The sequence below is a fragment of the Eurytemora carolleeae genome, unplaced genomic scaffold, assembly GCF_000591075.1.
Source record: "Eurytemora carolleeae unplaced genomic scaffold, Eaff_2.0 scaffold69, whole genome shotgun sequence".
Lineage (NCBI taxonomy): Eukaryota > Metazoa > Arthropoda > Copepoda > Calanoida > Temoridae > Eurytemora > Eurytemora carolleeae.
This window is the reverse complement of record NW_019396021.1, coordinates 376,706-394,009: the sequence shown is the minus strand read 5'-3', so window position 1 is coordinate 394,009 and position 17,304 is coordinate 376,706. Positions and strand designations below refer to the sequence as shown.

The 17,304-nt window shown below is 31.6% G+C and overlaps 1 protein-coding gene across 1 annotated transcript in view; it reads left to right on the top strand.

Moving 5' to 3' along the window:
- LOC111697621 (uncharacterized) overlaps positions 1–17,067 on the top strand; it is a 31,089-nt gene extending 14,022 nt beyond the window's left edge. Inside the window, exons 4-10 of the mRNA XM_023467722.1 lie at positions 5,889–6,021; positions 8,710–8,843; positions 10,112–10,160; positions 12,661–12,713; positions 15,891–15,999; positions 16,080–16,135; positions 16,399–17,067. Of these exons, the coding sequence (XP_023323490.1) occupies positions 5,889–6,021; positions 8,710–8,843; positions 10,112–10,160; positions 12,661–12,713; positions 15,891–15,999; positions 16,080–16,135; positions 16,399–16,455 (591 nt within the window). The 3' untranslated portion in view covers positions 16,456–17,067. The remainder of the gene's footprint in view (positions 1–5,888; positions 6,022–8,709; positions 8,844–10,111; positions 10,161–12,660; positions 12,714–15,890; positions 16,000–16,079; positions 16,136–16,398) is intronic.
- The last annotated feature ends 237 nt before the right edge of the window (positions 17,068–17,304 follow it).

Here is a 17,304-nt window from a genome sequence, read left to right as displayed (position 1 = left end):
ATTTATCTGCCAATTTATTTGTCTATTTATATGTCTTTATCTACCCGTTTATCTGTTTATTCATCTATCTATTTTTATGTCTATTTTTAATTCCATTTATCTGCCTATTTATCTCTTTATTTATATGTCTATTTTTACGTCTATTTATCTATTTATTTATCTATCTATTTATCTGCCTATTTATCTGTCTACTTATATGTCTATTTATGTGTTTATTTGTCTGTCTATTTATATGTAGCTATATTTATATGCCCTTTTATCTGTCTAATTATATGTAGCCAAATTTATCTCCCTATTTATCTGTCTATTTGTCTGTCTATTTATGTGTTTATTTATCTGTCTATTTATATGTCTACCTTTCTGTCTATTTATTGGATAGACCTTCTTTATAAAGTACCTGCTAAATGTAATGACCTTTTATCTTTTTATCTTTTATTTGCCATAATTAGAAAAATTACGTAGTAAATGCAGTTTCCCCTTTTAAAATTGTGTCAGTAAACACTAGACAAAGGTTAAGATTTACTACGTTACCTGCAACTGGTTCAAATCCTGAATCCCCGATTCAAATCCTCGTAATTCTTTACGATTGAATTGGTAATTCAGGATTTGATTCACCGACAAAGGGTCAAACGACCCAGGGTCAAACGACAAAGGGTCAAACGACACAGGGTCGAACGACACAGGGTCAAACGACACTGGGTCAAACGACAAAGGGTCAAAAGTGCGACAAAGGGTCAAACGACAAAAGGTCAAAATGATAAAAATATTTTTTGATTTGAATCATAGGAAACTCGCAATTTTAATCACAAAAATCCGCCAAACTTTTTTGAAGATTTAATGTCTTAACCTAACCTAACCCTAAATAAAAATAAATAAATGGATATAATTGACCATGTGGCCATAGCGCTCGGCCCCCTAGCCTGTCCTAGCCGCTGCGCTCGGGCCAGAAAGTGTCTTAACTAACCTAATCCGTGGCCGAAGCGCTCGGCTCCCAAGCCTGTTCTAGGCGCAGCGCTCGGCCCATAATGTACCCAACCTAACCTTAAATAATAATAAAAAAATACTAACCGTCAAAATTAAAAAAAAAATTGCCCTTTTGTCGCATTTTTTTACTCTTTGTCGTTTGACCCTGTGTCGTTTGACCCTTTGTCGCGTTTTTGACCCCTTGTCGTTTGACCCTGTGTCGTTTGACCCTGGGTCGTTTGACCCTGGGTCGTTTGACCCTGGGTCGTTTGACCCTGGGTCGTTTGACCCTTTGTCGGTGAATCCAGGATTTGAACCAGCGGTGGGTAGTTCAATGACCTTTTTCCAATTCATTATAGGAATTAAGTCCTTGTCACAAACTCGGATTTTCCAACCCTTTTTCTTTGAAACCCAATTCCGTAGACCTTAGATGTTTCAAAGTATGAATTATGTTTTATTAAATAGTCTAAGGTTGAAAGTTAAAATGTATCCACCATCAGATTGCAAAGATATAGGAATTATAACATTTGAGTTTGTGGCAAAGACTCATTTCCTTCGCTATGATACAATCACATGGGAATGTTTTAGAAGGGGGGTGGGAGGGTTGAGGGTGGGAAGGATCCAGGAGAGAATTGGACGAAAACTATTTGCTTTATAACAACATCAAGTACAAATAAGATTCCTACTCCACAGTTTTATGTGTCCCACTGTACCAGCTAATATTAGATTAAATGGGACAGTGCCCACAAATATAAACAATACTTTTTATAATCAGTAATCACGGAACCCTTTCTGTTTTAATGAAAGTAAATTTTAAAAATTATTTTAACATTTAATGAAGATAATTTTTCAGTTGAACATTTTCTAAAATTGAAATTGTATTTTCTCCAAAGATTGGAAAACCTTTGGATTAAGGTTTGTTTAGACTACAGGGTGTCCCAAAAAACATGGGAATTCAGTGACGAATTCGATATCGTCTTTGTTCTGAATTAGCATTGTAATACCTATAATTTCAAAAGCCATAATATTATTACGTGATTAATAAATATATTGTCTTGGGTCGGCACGTGATTAATAAATATATTGTCTTGGGTCTGCTGGCGCTTCTCTTATACATTATACCATGTACAGTAAATCTAATCTACAATACTAGGCTTCCTTGGCGCTTCTCTTATACATTATACCATGTATGTACAGTAAATCTAATCTACAATACTAGGCTTCCTTTGCGCTTCTCGCCGATTTTCTTTTCAAACATCTAATTGTTCCTCTTTAATCGATTTTTTTCGTGGATTTAGAAAAATCCTGATCCTGATTTTTTAGGCAATTTTTTCCCTGGGATCATGTTAGATCCCATAAAAAATTTAGGCCTGATCGGTTCAGCCGTTTTGACGTTAATCGGTTACAAACAAACAAATAGACAACAAAAACAAGCAAAGTATACATATAGATGATAGGCATAATATATTTTGACTTAACTTTGCAACTCGAAAAGAAATTAATTCTTTGCCACAAACTCTGATTTTCTAATCCCTATATAAGCAATTCAATGCTGTAGACCTAAGATATCTCAAACTATACTTACAGTTAGATCAAATAATCTAAGTTTGAAATATCGAAGGTTTACGCCTTGCGATTGCACAGAAAAACGGATTATAAAATTTGGGTTAGAAGAAAAGATTCAACTTCTTTGTCTTAATTATACGGAGATTAATAAATTGTCTCCTTAAGATTTTCTAAAATGAACATTCTTTACTGTACAAAACTCACTTTTTTTATTATTTCCCCCTCCTTGTTAGCTCTATCTGATAAAAATGTTTGTATCCAGGATTATTTATATCCCATGCTTTTCTTTTTAAATTAATTTCCATCAAGATTTATGCTCCGGGTGAAATTTTTCTGGATTTAGCAATTCATGTTTGCACTTTTCCAGCAGGCTCTACCTTTCTCAGCAGGCTCTACCTTTCCCAGCAGGCTCTACCTTTCTCAGCAGGCTCTACCTTTCCCATCAGGTTCTACACCTTTCCCAGCAGGCTCTACCTTTCCCAACAGGCTCTACCTTTCTCAGCGGACTCTACCTTTCCCAGCAGGCTCTACCTTTCCCGGCAGACTCTACCTTTCCCAGCAGGCTCTACCTATTCCAACAGGCTCTACCTTTCTCAGCAGGCTCTACCTTTCTCAGCAGGCACTACCTTTCCCAGCAGGCTCTACCTTTCCCAGCAGACTCTACCTTTCCAAGCAGGCTCTACCTTTCCCAACAGGCTCTACCTTTCCCAGCAGTCAGGCTCTACCTTTCTCAGCAGGCTCTACCTTTCTCAGCAGGCTCTACCTTTACAATTAACTATTTAGAACTATTAACCTAATATACTCAAATATTCTTCATATTTGCGTACTTAAACGCCAAAATATGCGGGGGGTAAAATGGCATTTATGTAGCATCTCTCAGGTTCCATGTGACATGACGTTAGGGCTAGGTAAAGTTCCGTTAACGGTACAGAGGGTTGCGATAATGAACGGCAAAATAACGTTAATGAAATGGATGAGCCGTTTCTGAAAAAAAATAATGACTGAAAGCGATGACCTTGAATTTCGTTTTTTTCTGCTTAAAATTGCATTAAAATTGTTTAACATTTTTTTAACGTGTTTTGATGTTTTTAAATGTCATCTTAAATGCTGAACAGATCGAGGTGACCTTTAAATTTGGATAAAAAAATTTGGAGTTTGTCCAGCCGTGAAAGAATCTGGTTTCTCCTCAAAATAGGATAAATATTGTTGATTGGAATATCTAGATACTACTCAGTCCGCAGACAAGGATAACTATAGTGCAACTGCTACAGTGCCGTTAATAAATTGACAAACCGTTAACGTCGTTAATAATACAAAAGACTGTTCACCGTAAACGCGCCATTAATAATCTAATAAACCGTTAACGACTGGAAGCGTTAATGATTGTGGAAAATTTTCCATTACCGTCGTTAATAGAATTGAGATCGTTAACTAACATTCATTTAAAAAAAACCCGGTAAATGCCGTTAATGAAACAAACATTTGGTTCTCACCTTTACCTGAAATTTTTCTTTTTTATCGGTTGGAACTAACCGTTACCGAAATGACTAGAAGAAGTTGGAATGTACCCAGCCCTCGGGGGGGGGGGGGGGGATCGAGGGCCAATTTTTTTTATCTCTTGTAGCATTTAGATAAATAATCTCATATCATAATCCCCAACCTTTTATCTTAACACCCGAGAAGAATGTATTAGAACAATCTTTTCTTCACCTTACACCTTGATCAAAATCCATAGAGGTTTCAGCACCTAAAATACAATTAATGTCATATAAAATACTATTTCAACCTATTTTCAAAGATTAATTATTTCAAGAAAAATTATTTCCCCCTTCCAACTTGATTAATATATTTATTGTTTTCACAACAATATTTCTTCTGGAAAAATATAAAATAGGTTTTATAACTACTCTTTCACCCTCATTCTTTAAAGAAACATCACTCTGGACTACCTAGAGCGTTCGGTTTCTTCTATTTGATTTCGGACCAAATAGTATGAATATGTATTCCTTAACATCAACACTCGATCAATTAATCCGTTTAGTTTTGATCAAAGCAATTAAGATTTAAAATATATAACAAAACATATTTGTTCATGTATTTTGACGTTTTTATCCAGTATCAATTTTGAAAACGTCGATATTTACGAACTTAAAAATGGCAACATGTTGTCATATTAATTTAGACGTCGATATCTACGTTTTCGCCCATAATGGGTTAATATTTATTGATTTAAATTAAATTAAAATATTTCTCTAAATTTTTTAATCAAAACTTAAAAGTTTCGAAAAATTAACAAAATGTTTCTAAATTTTGTTGATCTTGGTCATTGCAGAACCTATATTAATTTCAATCCCCCCCCTCTCGTCCGAATTATTATAGTCTTTATATCATTTCTCCTTCTTTACAGACATTTATCAACCATTCGTAGACAGTAGGAGGAAAATTTATGATTTCTCTCATGCAGTTGGATTTTAATATACAGAAATAAATCATGGAATATAAAAGGATTTTTTATCAAAGTTTAATTGAAAAAAGTTCATAGATTGTGATATTCATATTAATCATAGAGAATAGAATATATAGAGAGGAATTTACTAGAAAAAAGTGTAAAACGGCCATTTTGTTGTACTGTTTCCATACTGCAGGTGTACTTCACATATTTATGCTATATAACCTGTTGGGCCCTGGAATATCATTTTATAGAAAATCTAAAATTATTGTTAAAAGAAAACCAAATTATGAAATAGGCTGGTTTCATAATTGACCACTGATCATTTTACATTTTCCGTTATAACTATAAATCAAATGATGTTTTTATTCACCTAATTCATTATAAAGTTTATTTAACAGTTTAAAAAATTCGAAATTGAAATGGATAGTCTAGGGAACATACTGTATTATTGTACTCTACTGCTTATAATTTGTGAACATTTACATGATTTGTACACTTGAACTCCCTTTCAGGCTGAAAGGGACTGAAAAAATTCATACCGAGAGATTCTTTTATTTCCTCTCTATATATTCTATTCTCTATGATATTAATCCTTGTATTTTCTTCTTCGTCTTATTTGATGAAAATATGCTCAATTTGATCTGATAAAACATGAAAAACAGTTTTTTGACCTATTTTTATAAGCTTTTATGATTTTATTTTATACTTTTTATAGTTACTATTTTAAAAAACCTAAAAATTATAACTGTGTATTTTGGAATTTACTCTTTTATTGGTCTAAATATCTTTATATATTGTAATCATTTCTATTTGATCTCAAATCTTTCTAGATAATCTTATTCTGTTCAAATTTATTTTGAAGACTAAAATTTCGTTTGAGTTTTAAAAACAGCCTCTAACTGTTTAGATGACCGCATCTGACCATGTGCGAGTAGTTCTGGAGGATGTTGTGTCCTCCCTCTCCGGGGAGTATCTCTGCGAGGTCACGGTCACACCCACCTACTTCGCTATGGCCGAGACCGCTAATATGACCGTTATTGGTAAGCAGACCCAATACAATCGAAATATACAGAATGGTTGAAATCATTTCAAAATTACAAACATTTACGAGAATATAAGAACATTGGCTTATTTATTAAAGGGAGTGTAAACGCAATGTCAAGTGACCCTCCATGCTAAGATTGCAAAATTTACAACACTACCCCTGAAACCTTAATTTGATAAAAAAAAATGTGGAAGATATCGTCGTTTTTTTGATTCGAAAAGTGTTTATTTCTTTGAATTTCCCCATTGCTTCTTAGAAGCAAGAAAGGCAAAAGAAAATAAAAGGATTAAAGGTTGAAAGGTACAAAAACCTGCATATCTAGTTCATACTTGATCAGACATAGATTTCACGGGAAAAGTTTAAATCAGGCATTACCATCTTCACAAGGACTGTTCGTATATACGATTTTTTAATTTGTAATTTTACAAGTTTGTAATTTCTGTCAGTTATTCGTGAGTTTTTTTTTACCGATTAGTTTTACCGATTTTTACTAATTATTTTTAGGATTTTTATGTCCGTATAAAATTAATTTAGTAAACACTCCAGATTGAGTTATGGCCATATTGAATTGAAAAAAAATTATAACGAATAAACTCAGCTAGAACCAATTTATTTTGATAAGTTTTCCTTACTTTTACTAAGTATAACCAAGAAATTGAGTGTTTGTCACAAACTCAAATGCAGGTCTATATCTTTGCAACCTGATGGCGTAAACTTTTTACATTTTTTACTTGAATTATTTGATATAAAAAATTCAAAATTTGAAATACGACATTTGGTTGCAAATTGATATAGGGAATAATTATCAAAGTTTGGGGCAAAGACTTAATTTCTTCACTAAAGTCAAAATCCTAGTAAACATTCTAGTTATTTGATTTTCGAAGCCTTAAATTTAAAACCGTCTCAAGGACGTTTTCAAAATATTTATTGTCAACAAATATTTTGACTTTTCTAAAAATAAGAAGATAATAATATTTTATGAGAGGGAGAGTATTATACTCTACAATTATTAAATCTTCTTAAAAAGGATGTATAGCTAGTGCCCCTCCATGTAAAGAGGATGTATAGCTAGTGCCCCTCCATGTAAAGAGGATGTATAGCTAGTGCCCCTCCATGTAAAGATAGCAATGCCCGATTTACCTTTTAAACCCTAATCTGACCAAAAATGTGATACGTAATGTCATATTTCTGACTCAAAAAGTGTTTGTTTCTGTGAATCTTCACTGTTTCTAATAAGCAAAAATGCGCACGCCACTTTTGCAAAGAAACCCCAAATGAACATAAACAGTTAAAGGAATCAAAAGCACGTTATATCTTATTCATAATTGATCAGAAAAGGCTTTAAAGGGTACCATTGTGAATCAGGCAATGCCATCTTTGCATGGAGGGTCACTTGAAATTACGCTTATTTTTAAGCTATATTCATGTTTATCTAGCTAACGTTTTATCCATTAAATCATCCAATGTAAATCAGTCAATCTATCCATCTAACCTTGAATTTATCTATCTATCCATCTAGGAGTTTTCTCGAGAAAAATTAATTTAATTTTTCTCATTTTTCCTTTGTTTCTCTTTTCTCGGAGATTTACAACTTTTAGTTTTAACACAAATACATATCTGGGAATACATTTTAATCAAAATATATATCAGAATATACAATATATATATTACAGAATATACCAACTTGGGAATATATTTCTCCTCTAATTATATTCCAGAAGTATATCTTGAAATATATACATCTATTAATAATAAATCTCACGTCTATAATTTGATTTTTCGAATTGTAAACTTCATTCTGGAAAAAACCAAGGGTTTAAAATTTAAATTTACATAATTTTTGGATGCATGATTGACCTACAGGGTTACCCACAAAGGATAAGACTTCAGAGAAGACTGTACAGAATTAATACTGTCTATTTCCTTATATCTAGGACTCTCTGCAACTTTAAACTGGTTTCTTTCGTTGCCGTGTCAATAAATAGGCAATTAAAAGCCAATATTCAAGGCAGAAGACTTAATTTAACCTTGTAATCGTCATATTTTATGATTTTCAGGTCGTCTTTACAGTCTCATCATTTGTGGGTAACCCTGTATTAAACGTGTTGAATTAAAACAAACACTTTCATAAGTTAGTTATTTAAAACACTTTTTTAAATACAGACCTTAATATTTCTGTCTGATAATGTCAAGAAGGGTTAAACAAAATTATATCTTGTTAACCCTTAAATATTAACCTGATGGGAGGGGAAAGGACTTTTAAGGTTTAACATTTCTTAACTTGGTTTTCAAGACTTGAATTCAAATCTAATGAAATGTCACGGTTTTCTCCAACAAAAAATAGTGAAAATAATCTGGCAAATAATAAGATGTGACACATATTTTTTAAAATATTGGTAAAAAACCTTGATATTTCTTTAATGTCATAACGTTTCCAGGTATTAATGTTAAAAATGAGAGTGCCAGGGCTACCAACCAGGGGGGGGGGGAGGTCTCAATTTAATGGGTGTGTGATGCTGTTATTAATCAAATACTTTCACCACTAGCTTATTAGGTGAAATTGGTAATTGTATTCTGCACAATTGGTGTATTTCATGTTTATTGGACTCAAAGGTTGAGGCTAACAGTATCCTTAATTTTAATGATCCCACCCCACTGTATATTCCATTTTTTTGTTGTTTAGATTTTCCATCTCGTGGTCCCGAAATAGTTGTTGGTAGACCTGAATATCAGGCAGGAGAACAGGTTGGAGCTTCATGTACAGTTCCTGCTTCAAACCCATTCTCTACACTAGCCTGGTACATAAACGATGAACCGGTGAGTACATAATAATAACCCTCTACACTAACCTGGTACATAAACGATGAACCGGTGAGTACATAATAATAACCCTCTCCTCCAATCTATATTTAAAGAGTGACATATTCGATTCACTGGACTGGACTCCACTAAAACAGTACCCATGACTAAAACTCACAGTACATCAGTCAGAGTACTGCAGATCACTGAGTGTGTATAAGTGTACGCAGTGTGTACTGTGAACTCCGTGAAAATGACTTTACAAATTTTTCGAAAATCATGGACTTTCTATATATACGTCATCCATCCCTTGAAACATTTTTACCGACTTTATGTGCCGATGGCGAAGTATCTTTTGATCGGGTTTAAAGGGTACCATTGTGAACTGAACATGCCACTCATACAATTAGAGAGTCATTTGAAATTATATCTACAGTCTCTTTAAGTAAATAGTTTACACATAGTATACACATAAAAACATCCTTATACCGGGGTTTTTTCGACAAAACATTAACAAAAATCATCGCGAACTATTTCTAGAAGTTTTAAAACCATTATTTTTAGTTCCTAACTTTATTGGTTGTTTTCTTGCTTCATGCACTTTTATAGCAAATGTTTTGTATTGTATTTGAAATGTTTTCTAGTTTCATGTTTTTCTTTGACATTTAATACTTTTACACGTATTGAATAGGAGAAATTATAAAATACATTTAATACTTTTTAACGTATTGAATACAAGAAATTATAAAAGAATAATTAAACGCGACAAAGTTCTTTTCAGCGAAATATAAATTTTTAATTTATTTTTCTATTCTTTCGATATCAATGTAGAACGAGGGAAGGAGGGCAATATTTCCTGCGTCGAAAAGGACACACAACCTAAACTCTTTAAAAGACACAATTTACAAGGAATAACATTAAGAGAGGGGGGGGGGTAGAAGAAAATGAAAAGAATGTGGCTCGGTAGCAGAATTGATGTGGCTCGTTGTCCTCCCTCGTGTAGAACGCTTATTTTGTGACTTTAAATTAGCGGTTTACAAACATTAAAAATTAATAGAAAATACAATAATTTATACACAAGGACATTTTCGGGGTTTCTTTTGTAGATATTCCATATTTACTGATTCAGTTATTGGATTCTTATTCAAAACAAGCTTATTAACAAACTTTGATCTTTAAATATTTTTTTAATTTTGTAATTATATATGTACTTGTCCTTGGTAGTTTTTCATAACTTTTTTAGATTAAAACAAACATTAACACATTTTTAAGATGAATTTTTCCAGGCGTCAGACCTCTATGTGAGCAGGTTAACTGATTATGGGATAAACTCAGGTGAATAAATAGATAGATAGATAGATAGATAGATAGATATATTGATATATGGATAGATAGATAGATAAAATTTAAACCATATAAATTTAAGAAATTTGCCCGTATTTAAGAAAACATGTTCTAAGATTTAGTTTTCTGTTTGTTAATTCCGTTTATTTAAAAAAGATGTTTGTTAAAGAAATGGTACCCGGACACGGACCTAAATATAAAAATAAATTTATTATTAAACTTTTTGATATTATGAGGGTCAAGGAATACTTACAATTTTGTTTTTAAATATAATTCTTGGAAATATTTTCAGGATATTTTCTAATTCGATAAATAAATTGATAATATTTTAGTATTTTTTCCAAAAATATATGAAAAGAGGTTGAACAATGAAATCTTGTATATTCTGCTGTCAGAAAACAATAAAATGATTTTTATCTCTTCTCTTTCTTTTAATTGAGAATTGCCCCCAAGAATGTTGTAATTAAAGTTCAGGGCACATTTCAATATCACAATCAGTTGAAAATTACAAATTAAATCCTAATTTATATTCCAGGTAAAAATTTCACTGTTTTCTGGTTACAACTGTATCACCAGATAGGTTTCCAACGAAATTTTCGAAACTCGAAATGCGCGAAATTCACGATGCGAAACTCTGAAATTCGTGGAAATCATTAAATTTTTCGAATTTTTCCCACATCCTTATATTGAAATATTTGCAGCAAAAGTTGTAACAACTAAATTTTATTCTTTTCCAAACTTTTCTCTATTTGTTCCTCCTGTATATAATTAAAAAGTTTATCCTCAAAATGGTTAAACTTTGCAGAATTGACACCTTTTCTTTGTTTGGAAATTTAGACTTGGAGATTTCGCCAAAAAAAAGAGGGATTGGGAGTAACGAGGATCGATATCAAAAAATGGGGGAGGGGGGTTAGATGTGCGAATTCCAAAGTTTAAAAGAATTAATGATCTAGTTTCTTTGAAAATTCAATTATTGGTTTCTAAATATAGCGATATTCCCTTACTCACCCCCCCTCCCCCACCACCCGAACATTTTCGTCCAAGGGGGGCATCTTCGACAAATAATAGTAGTTTTTACACATAAACCTGTTTTAATAAATGTATATATGTGCCTCAGATAGAATTCATAGATGCTTTTATAAAAGCAACAATTTTTAATTAAACCGTATATGTATACTAGTGTATATATCAGTTAAATCTAACCAACCTCTTTATATTTAAATCCTTTTCACTGAATCCGTGTTAACTGTTCAGTTTTAGCCGAATCCGTGTTCCCTGTTCAGTTTTAGCCGAATCCGTGTTAACTGTTCAGTTTTAGGCGAATCCGTGTTATGTGTTCAGTTTTAGCCGAATCTGTGTCTCCTGTTCAGTTTTAGCCGAATCCGTGTTCCCTGTTCAGTTTTAGCCGAATCCGTGTTCCCTGTTTAGTTTTAGCCGAATCCGTGTTCCCTGTTCAGTTTTCACCGGCGCTTTTTCATGCCTAACTAAAATGGACGCACTCGTGTAAAAGTACACAATTGGGACATATATAATATACAAGCATGCAAATCTGTATATGTATTTATTTAATGTATATTGCTAATATATACTATATATGTATAATGTATATATATATTGGGGATATGTCAGAAAGCGAGAATACTTTGTCCATCTAGAGACATTTTAGGAGGACTATAGTTAAATAAAAACCAAGTAGAAAATAAAGGGAATACAATGGACCCCAAATTGGAAGACGATTAAGGCTTTTTAGAATCGGTTTACCTTATTCATTGTACATTGTGTCTCAATAAAAACTTCTTTATTGGCTGAAAGAAGATAAATGGCAAAGATGGCGTTACGTAAAGAGGTTGCAAAAATGGTGTTGCGTCAACATTTTGGAAATCCTGATTTTTAATTGTCTTAACTGGGATACTGCCAAACTTGTTTTTGATTTATTTCTGTGTGGAAGAAAGACTATTTAGAAAATTGATGTCGTCATCCTGTGTTTATTGGAACACACTGTTTGCACGGTATGCACAACACATTATTCACAGTACAGTAAAGAGAGTAATGGTGTACGGGTACTTCTGGGAGCCTAAACGTATTATGTTGGTTTTTAGAAATTGAATTACGAATATAAAAGCATGAATATATTCCTTATCAAAATTAGCTATATCATCAAAATCGCTTTAGCCCGTTCATTAAACGCGGTTTTTAGTTTACTAAGGTCTAAGATAAACTGGTTCCATCTGTTAAGCTTTTTTTCTATTTATTTCATTTAAATTTCTGCTTCAGATTTCTTCATTATTTGTTAAGTTGGGGTTTCTATCCCTAATAATTGGTCTTTCTTAAATGAGATTTAAGGCATACCACTGCTTGAATGCAATGCAAACAGGAAAAGTTATTTATAAAAGCAAAACAAGGCTAAGAATACAGTTGAATATTTTTATTATGAATAATATCATTTTTGCGTGATACAACTGTATTTCTAGAATATTGAATTTTTGTTTAGAAAACAGACAGCGGCTTGACCTCAAGTTCCCAGTACTTCAATCTCATTTTAAGGTAAAAACTTCCTTATTTTTTTGTATCAAATAATATACAAAAAGTTATTTTTTTTTAGTTTTTTGCTAATCGATGATATTTTCAAGATTCATTCTTGATATTAATCAATTTCAAGGTATATTCTTGATATTAATCAATTTCAAGGTATATTCTTGATATCAATCAAATTCAAGATATATTCTTGATATTATTCAATTTCAAGATGTATTCTTGATATTAATAAATTTCAAGATATATTCTGGATGTTAATCAATTTCAAGATATATTCTTGATATTAATCAATTTCAAGATATATTCTTGATATCAATCAAATTCAAGATATATTCTTGATATTATTCAATTTCAAGATGTATTCTTGATATTAATAAATTTCAAGATATATTCTGGATGTTAATCAATTTCAAGATATATTCTTGATATTAATCAATTTCAAGATATATTCTTGATATCAATCAAATTCAAGATATATTCTTGATATTATTCAATTTCAAGATGTATTCTTGATATTAATAAATTTCAAGATATACTTTTGATATTAATCAATTTTAAGATAAATTCTTGATGTTAATCAATTTCAAGATATATTCTTGATATTAATCAATTTCAAGATATACTCTTAATATTAATAAATTTCAAGATATATTCTTAATATTAATAAATTTCAAGATATATTCAGGATGTTAATCAATTTCAAGATATATTCTTGATATTAATCAATTTCAAGATATATTCTTGATATCAATCAATTTCAAGATATATTATTGATATTATTCAATTACAAGATGTATTCTTGATATTAATAAATTTCAAGATATACTTTTGATATTAATCAATTTCAAGATATATTCTTGATATTAATAAATTTCAAGATATATTCTGGATGTTAATCAATTTCAAGATATATTCTTGAAATTAATCAATTTCAAGGTATATTCTTGATATCAAGCAAATTCAAGATATATTCTTGATATTATTCAATTTCAAGATGTATTCTTGATATTAATAAATTTCAAGATATACTTTTGATATTAATCAATTTTAAGATAAATTCTTGATGTTAATCAATTTCAAGATATATTCTTAATATTAATAAATTTCAAGATATATTCTTAATATTAATAAATTTCAAGATATATTCTTAATATTAATAAATTTCAAGATATATTCAGGATGTTAATCAATTTCAAGATATATTCTTGATATTAATCATTTCAAGATATATTCTTGATATCAATCAATTTCAAGATATATTCATGATATTATTCAATTTTAAGATGTATTCTTGATATTAATAAATTTCAAGATATACTTTTGATATTAATCAATTTCAAGATATATTCTTGATATTAATCAATTTCAGTATATATTCTTGATATTCTTTATTAATCAAACATTATTTCTTTTAAGGAAATTAAAAACAATTATTTTAACTGTCTCATAATGTTAGTTTCGTCACAATTAATCTGATGAAGTGGAAAAGCAAAATTAACTCTGCAATACTTCACGTTGATTTGTAATAACAAGAATAATGTAATTGCTAATTATGTACACTTTATACAGTGGAAGTTACTTACACCAAAACTGAGAACTTTGATAAAAATACAGCCCAACATCCTAACTTTTAAATTCAAAAGCTTATCTTAACCCTATTCCTGCTGGGGGGGGGGGGTCAATTTGACTCCCCCCTTGTAGTTTTTTTATATAACTCAAAAAGTGTTGGTCTGAGGCTGTTTAAATTTTCTGACTTTTCCCACATACCCAAAGCCCTCCCTTTAGACCAAAACCGGGCTTTAATACTAACTGCCTGAGTCCTCAGGCACACTGCCTGAATGACTCCTTTTTCCTGTAACAAACTAAATCTTTGTTTTGACCCACTTCAACTTGTCAGATTTTGATAAAATTTAGCTTTTTGGAAAGTCTTTGACATAAGGAAACGGATTGCACAAGTTTTGCGAAAAAAATTGCAATTTTTTTGCAAACAACTTGTCAAAGGAAATTTGCACTTTTTTAGTTTTTCTTGATTAAAAATCAGGTTATTTAAAATTTTGCAAAACTTTTTGCATTTAAAATGGCATGGTTAAGGGCTTTTAAAAAATGTATAATTTTTCATTTTTTGGACAAATTTTTTTTTGCAAACATTTTTACTATATAACTGGATTTTGCGATAAAAAATTCAATTTCTGCAAACTTGAAAATTTTCTTGCAGATTCTAATAGTAGAGCACAAGAGCTTTAAAATGATGTATCATTTGTCATATTTGGACATCAAACATGGGATTTAGGGGGGGGGGGGCAAATTTAACCCCCCCCCCCAGCGTATTTTTCAAGTACCCCAGCCTGCAGAGCTAGGGTTAATAAGAATTCATATCTGTTTTATTACTGACTTTTGATTGAGCGATAAAGGAATTGAGTTTTTGCAGCAAAATATTTTTTAATCCCTTTATCTTTGCAACCTACAACCTTAGATATTTTAAACTAAGAATTCTTTTAAATCAAATAATCTGAGTTTAAACCATCAGGTGGCAAGGATAATAAGATTTGAGTTTGTGGAAAAACCTGGTTTGTTATTAGTTTTGGTGTTAATTAAAGAAATTAAAATTAAAATTTTAATTTTAAAATTATAAGTGAACAGTCCCTTTACATTTTGCAAAAAAACACAGTTTTATTATTGAAGAAATTATTGGATTATCATGACTGTTATTTATATTGGTAAAGTCAGAACTGCCAATATGCAAAGAGGAAGTGTCGATTATAAATTTAAATATTTACGGACAAAAACTGAAAAACAAGAAATAACATTCTTTAACTTTTAAAATATTTCCTTAAGTTTCTTAATTCTATATTTCCCTTTTCAGAAAAAGTATTTTTTTTTACTTTAAAAATGAGAAAACTTTCAAAGATTTGATCACTCTAAACCTTTTAAAACTGACCGGCATTATTTGGATGTGGATCTTATTTTTATTTTTAGGGTGCTTTAGAAAAATAATCTACAATTTACAATGTCAAGTTAAAGTGTTTGGCCCATATTGCTTGACTCTAAACTTTCCTGTTTTGAATGGTCGTGTCAAGTTAAAGTGTATGGCCCATATTGCTTGACTCTAAACCCTCCTGTTTAGAATGGTCGTATGAAGTTAAAGTGTTTGGCCCCTATTGCTTGACTCTAAACTCTTCTGTTTAGAATGGTCGTGTCAAGTTAAAGTGTTTGGCCACTATTGCTGGACTCTACTGGAAAACTGCGGAGATAAACCTTACCCAAGAACATCCAAAGGTCTTTCCGATTTTTGAAGGTAACATCAAAACCAGAAATAATGATTATACATGAAAAAAACACGTTCTAGTTTAGTAGTAACCATCTTTGATATAATAGGAGCTGACCCTTCTGCATCTAGATCTTCACCAGGAACAGTCCCTTATGCTGAAATGGTAACCTTTAAATTTATTTCTTTTCATCGTAACATCCGTATTCAATGCAGAACTTTATGAGTATGTTTCCATGTCTAGAAAATGAATAATTGAAAGATTAATAAAAATGAAACTGCAATGCACAACGAATTCTTTATAAAATTATTTTTTTCGAAAAATGTTGAAACCACAAAACCTTTTCTTTTATATAAATAGAAGGCTCGAGGTAAGAAGACTTTTAAAAATGTTATTATTCGAATTAAAACTGATAACATATTTGTTAGGGCTTCGAGTTTTCCCTGATTTTCTGGTACAGTTTCCAACAATACTTCAGACCATGAGAAGTTATTACTGTACATGATAAAATACAAATGTACACTTTTTACGGTTCAGTTATGTACACTTATTTACTAATTAATGTGTTTTTGATTAACTACGAATAAACATTTAGCTCTAGATAGAGAAAAAATTTGAATGCAAGCATGTACACTCTAAACCCAACCAAGAACACGTTAATCCAATTTGTTATGTACGTCCACCCTCCAAAACCCGACTAGATCAAATCTGTACTGTCGTCTTCAAAATTTCATTCTTTGTTTGTAATTATCACGTTTAACCCGAAATCTTTGAATTTTGAGAATTGAGAGAATGAGAATCGGAGAATTTGCAAAGATTAAAGTTTAAATCCTGATTTAATTAGCAAATACAATTAGTGAATGATCGGGGTTTATTTTAAAATTACATTTTACATTAAAATAGTCGCTGGGCTATAGTTCGTTTGTAAATATTTTAAAACAATTTTGGAACTGACCATGTACTATTTTTCCCGGTCATTTGCCAGTCTATGTTACGCGCGCATGCCCCGTAAAACTCCAAAACTAAGAGAGGGGGATTGAATTTTGTAGATCCAGAAAAATAATATCTGTGGGATGCCTGTGTAGAGACAGGCAGCTGGTGGGGTCTTAATGTAAGACATGTGGCCGCAGCGCTCGGCCCCCTAGTCTGTCCTAGCCGCAGCGCTCAGCCCAGAAAGTGGCATAGCTTAACCTAACCCGTGGCCGCAGCGCTCGGCCCTCTAGCCTTTCCTAGCAGCAGCGCTCGGCCCAGAAAGCGTCTTACCCTAACCTAACCCTAGATAAATACTAATTTCTGGATCTACAAAATTCAATCCCCCTCTCTCTGTTTTGGAA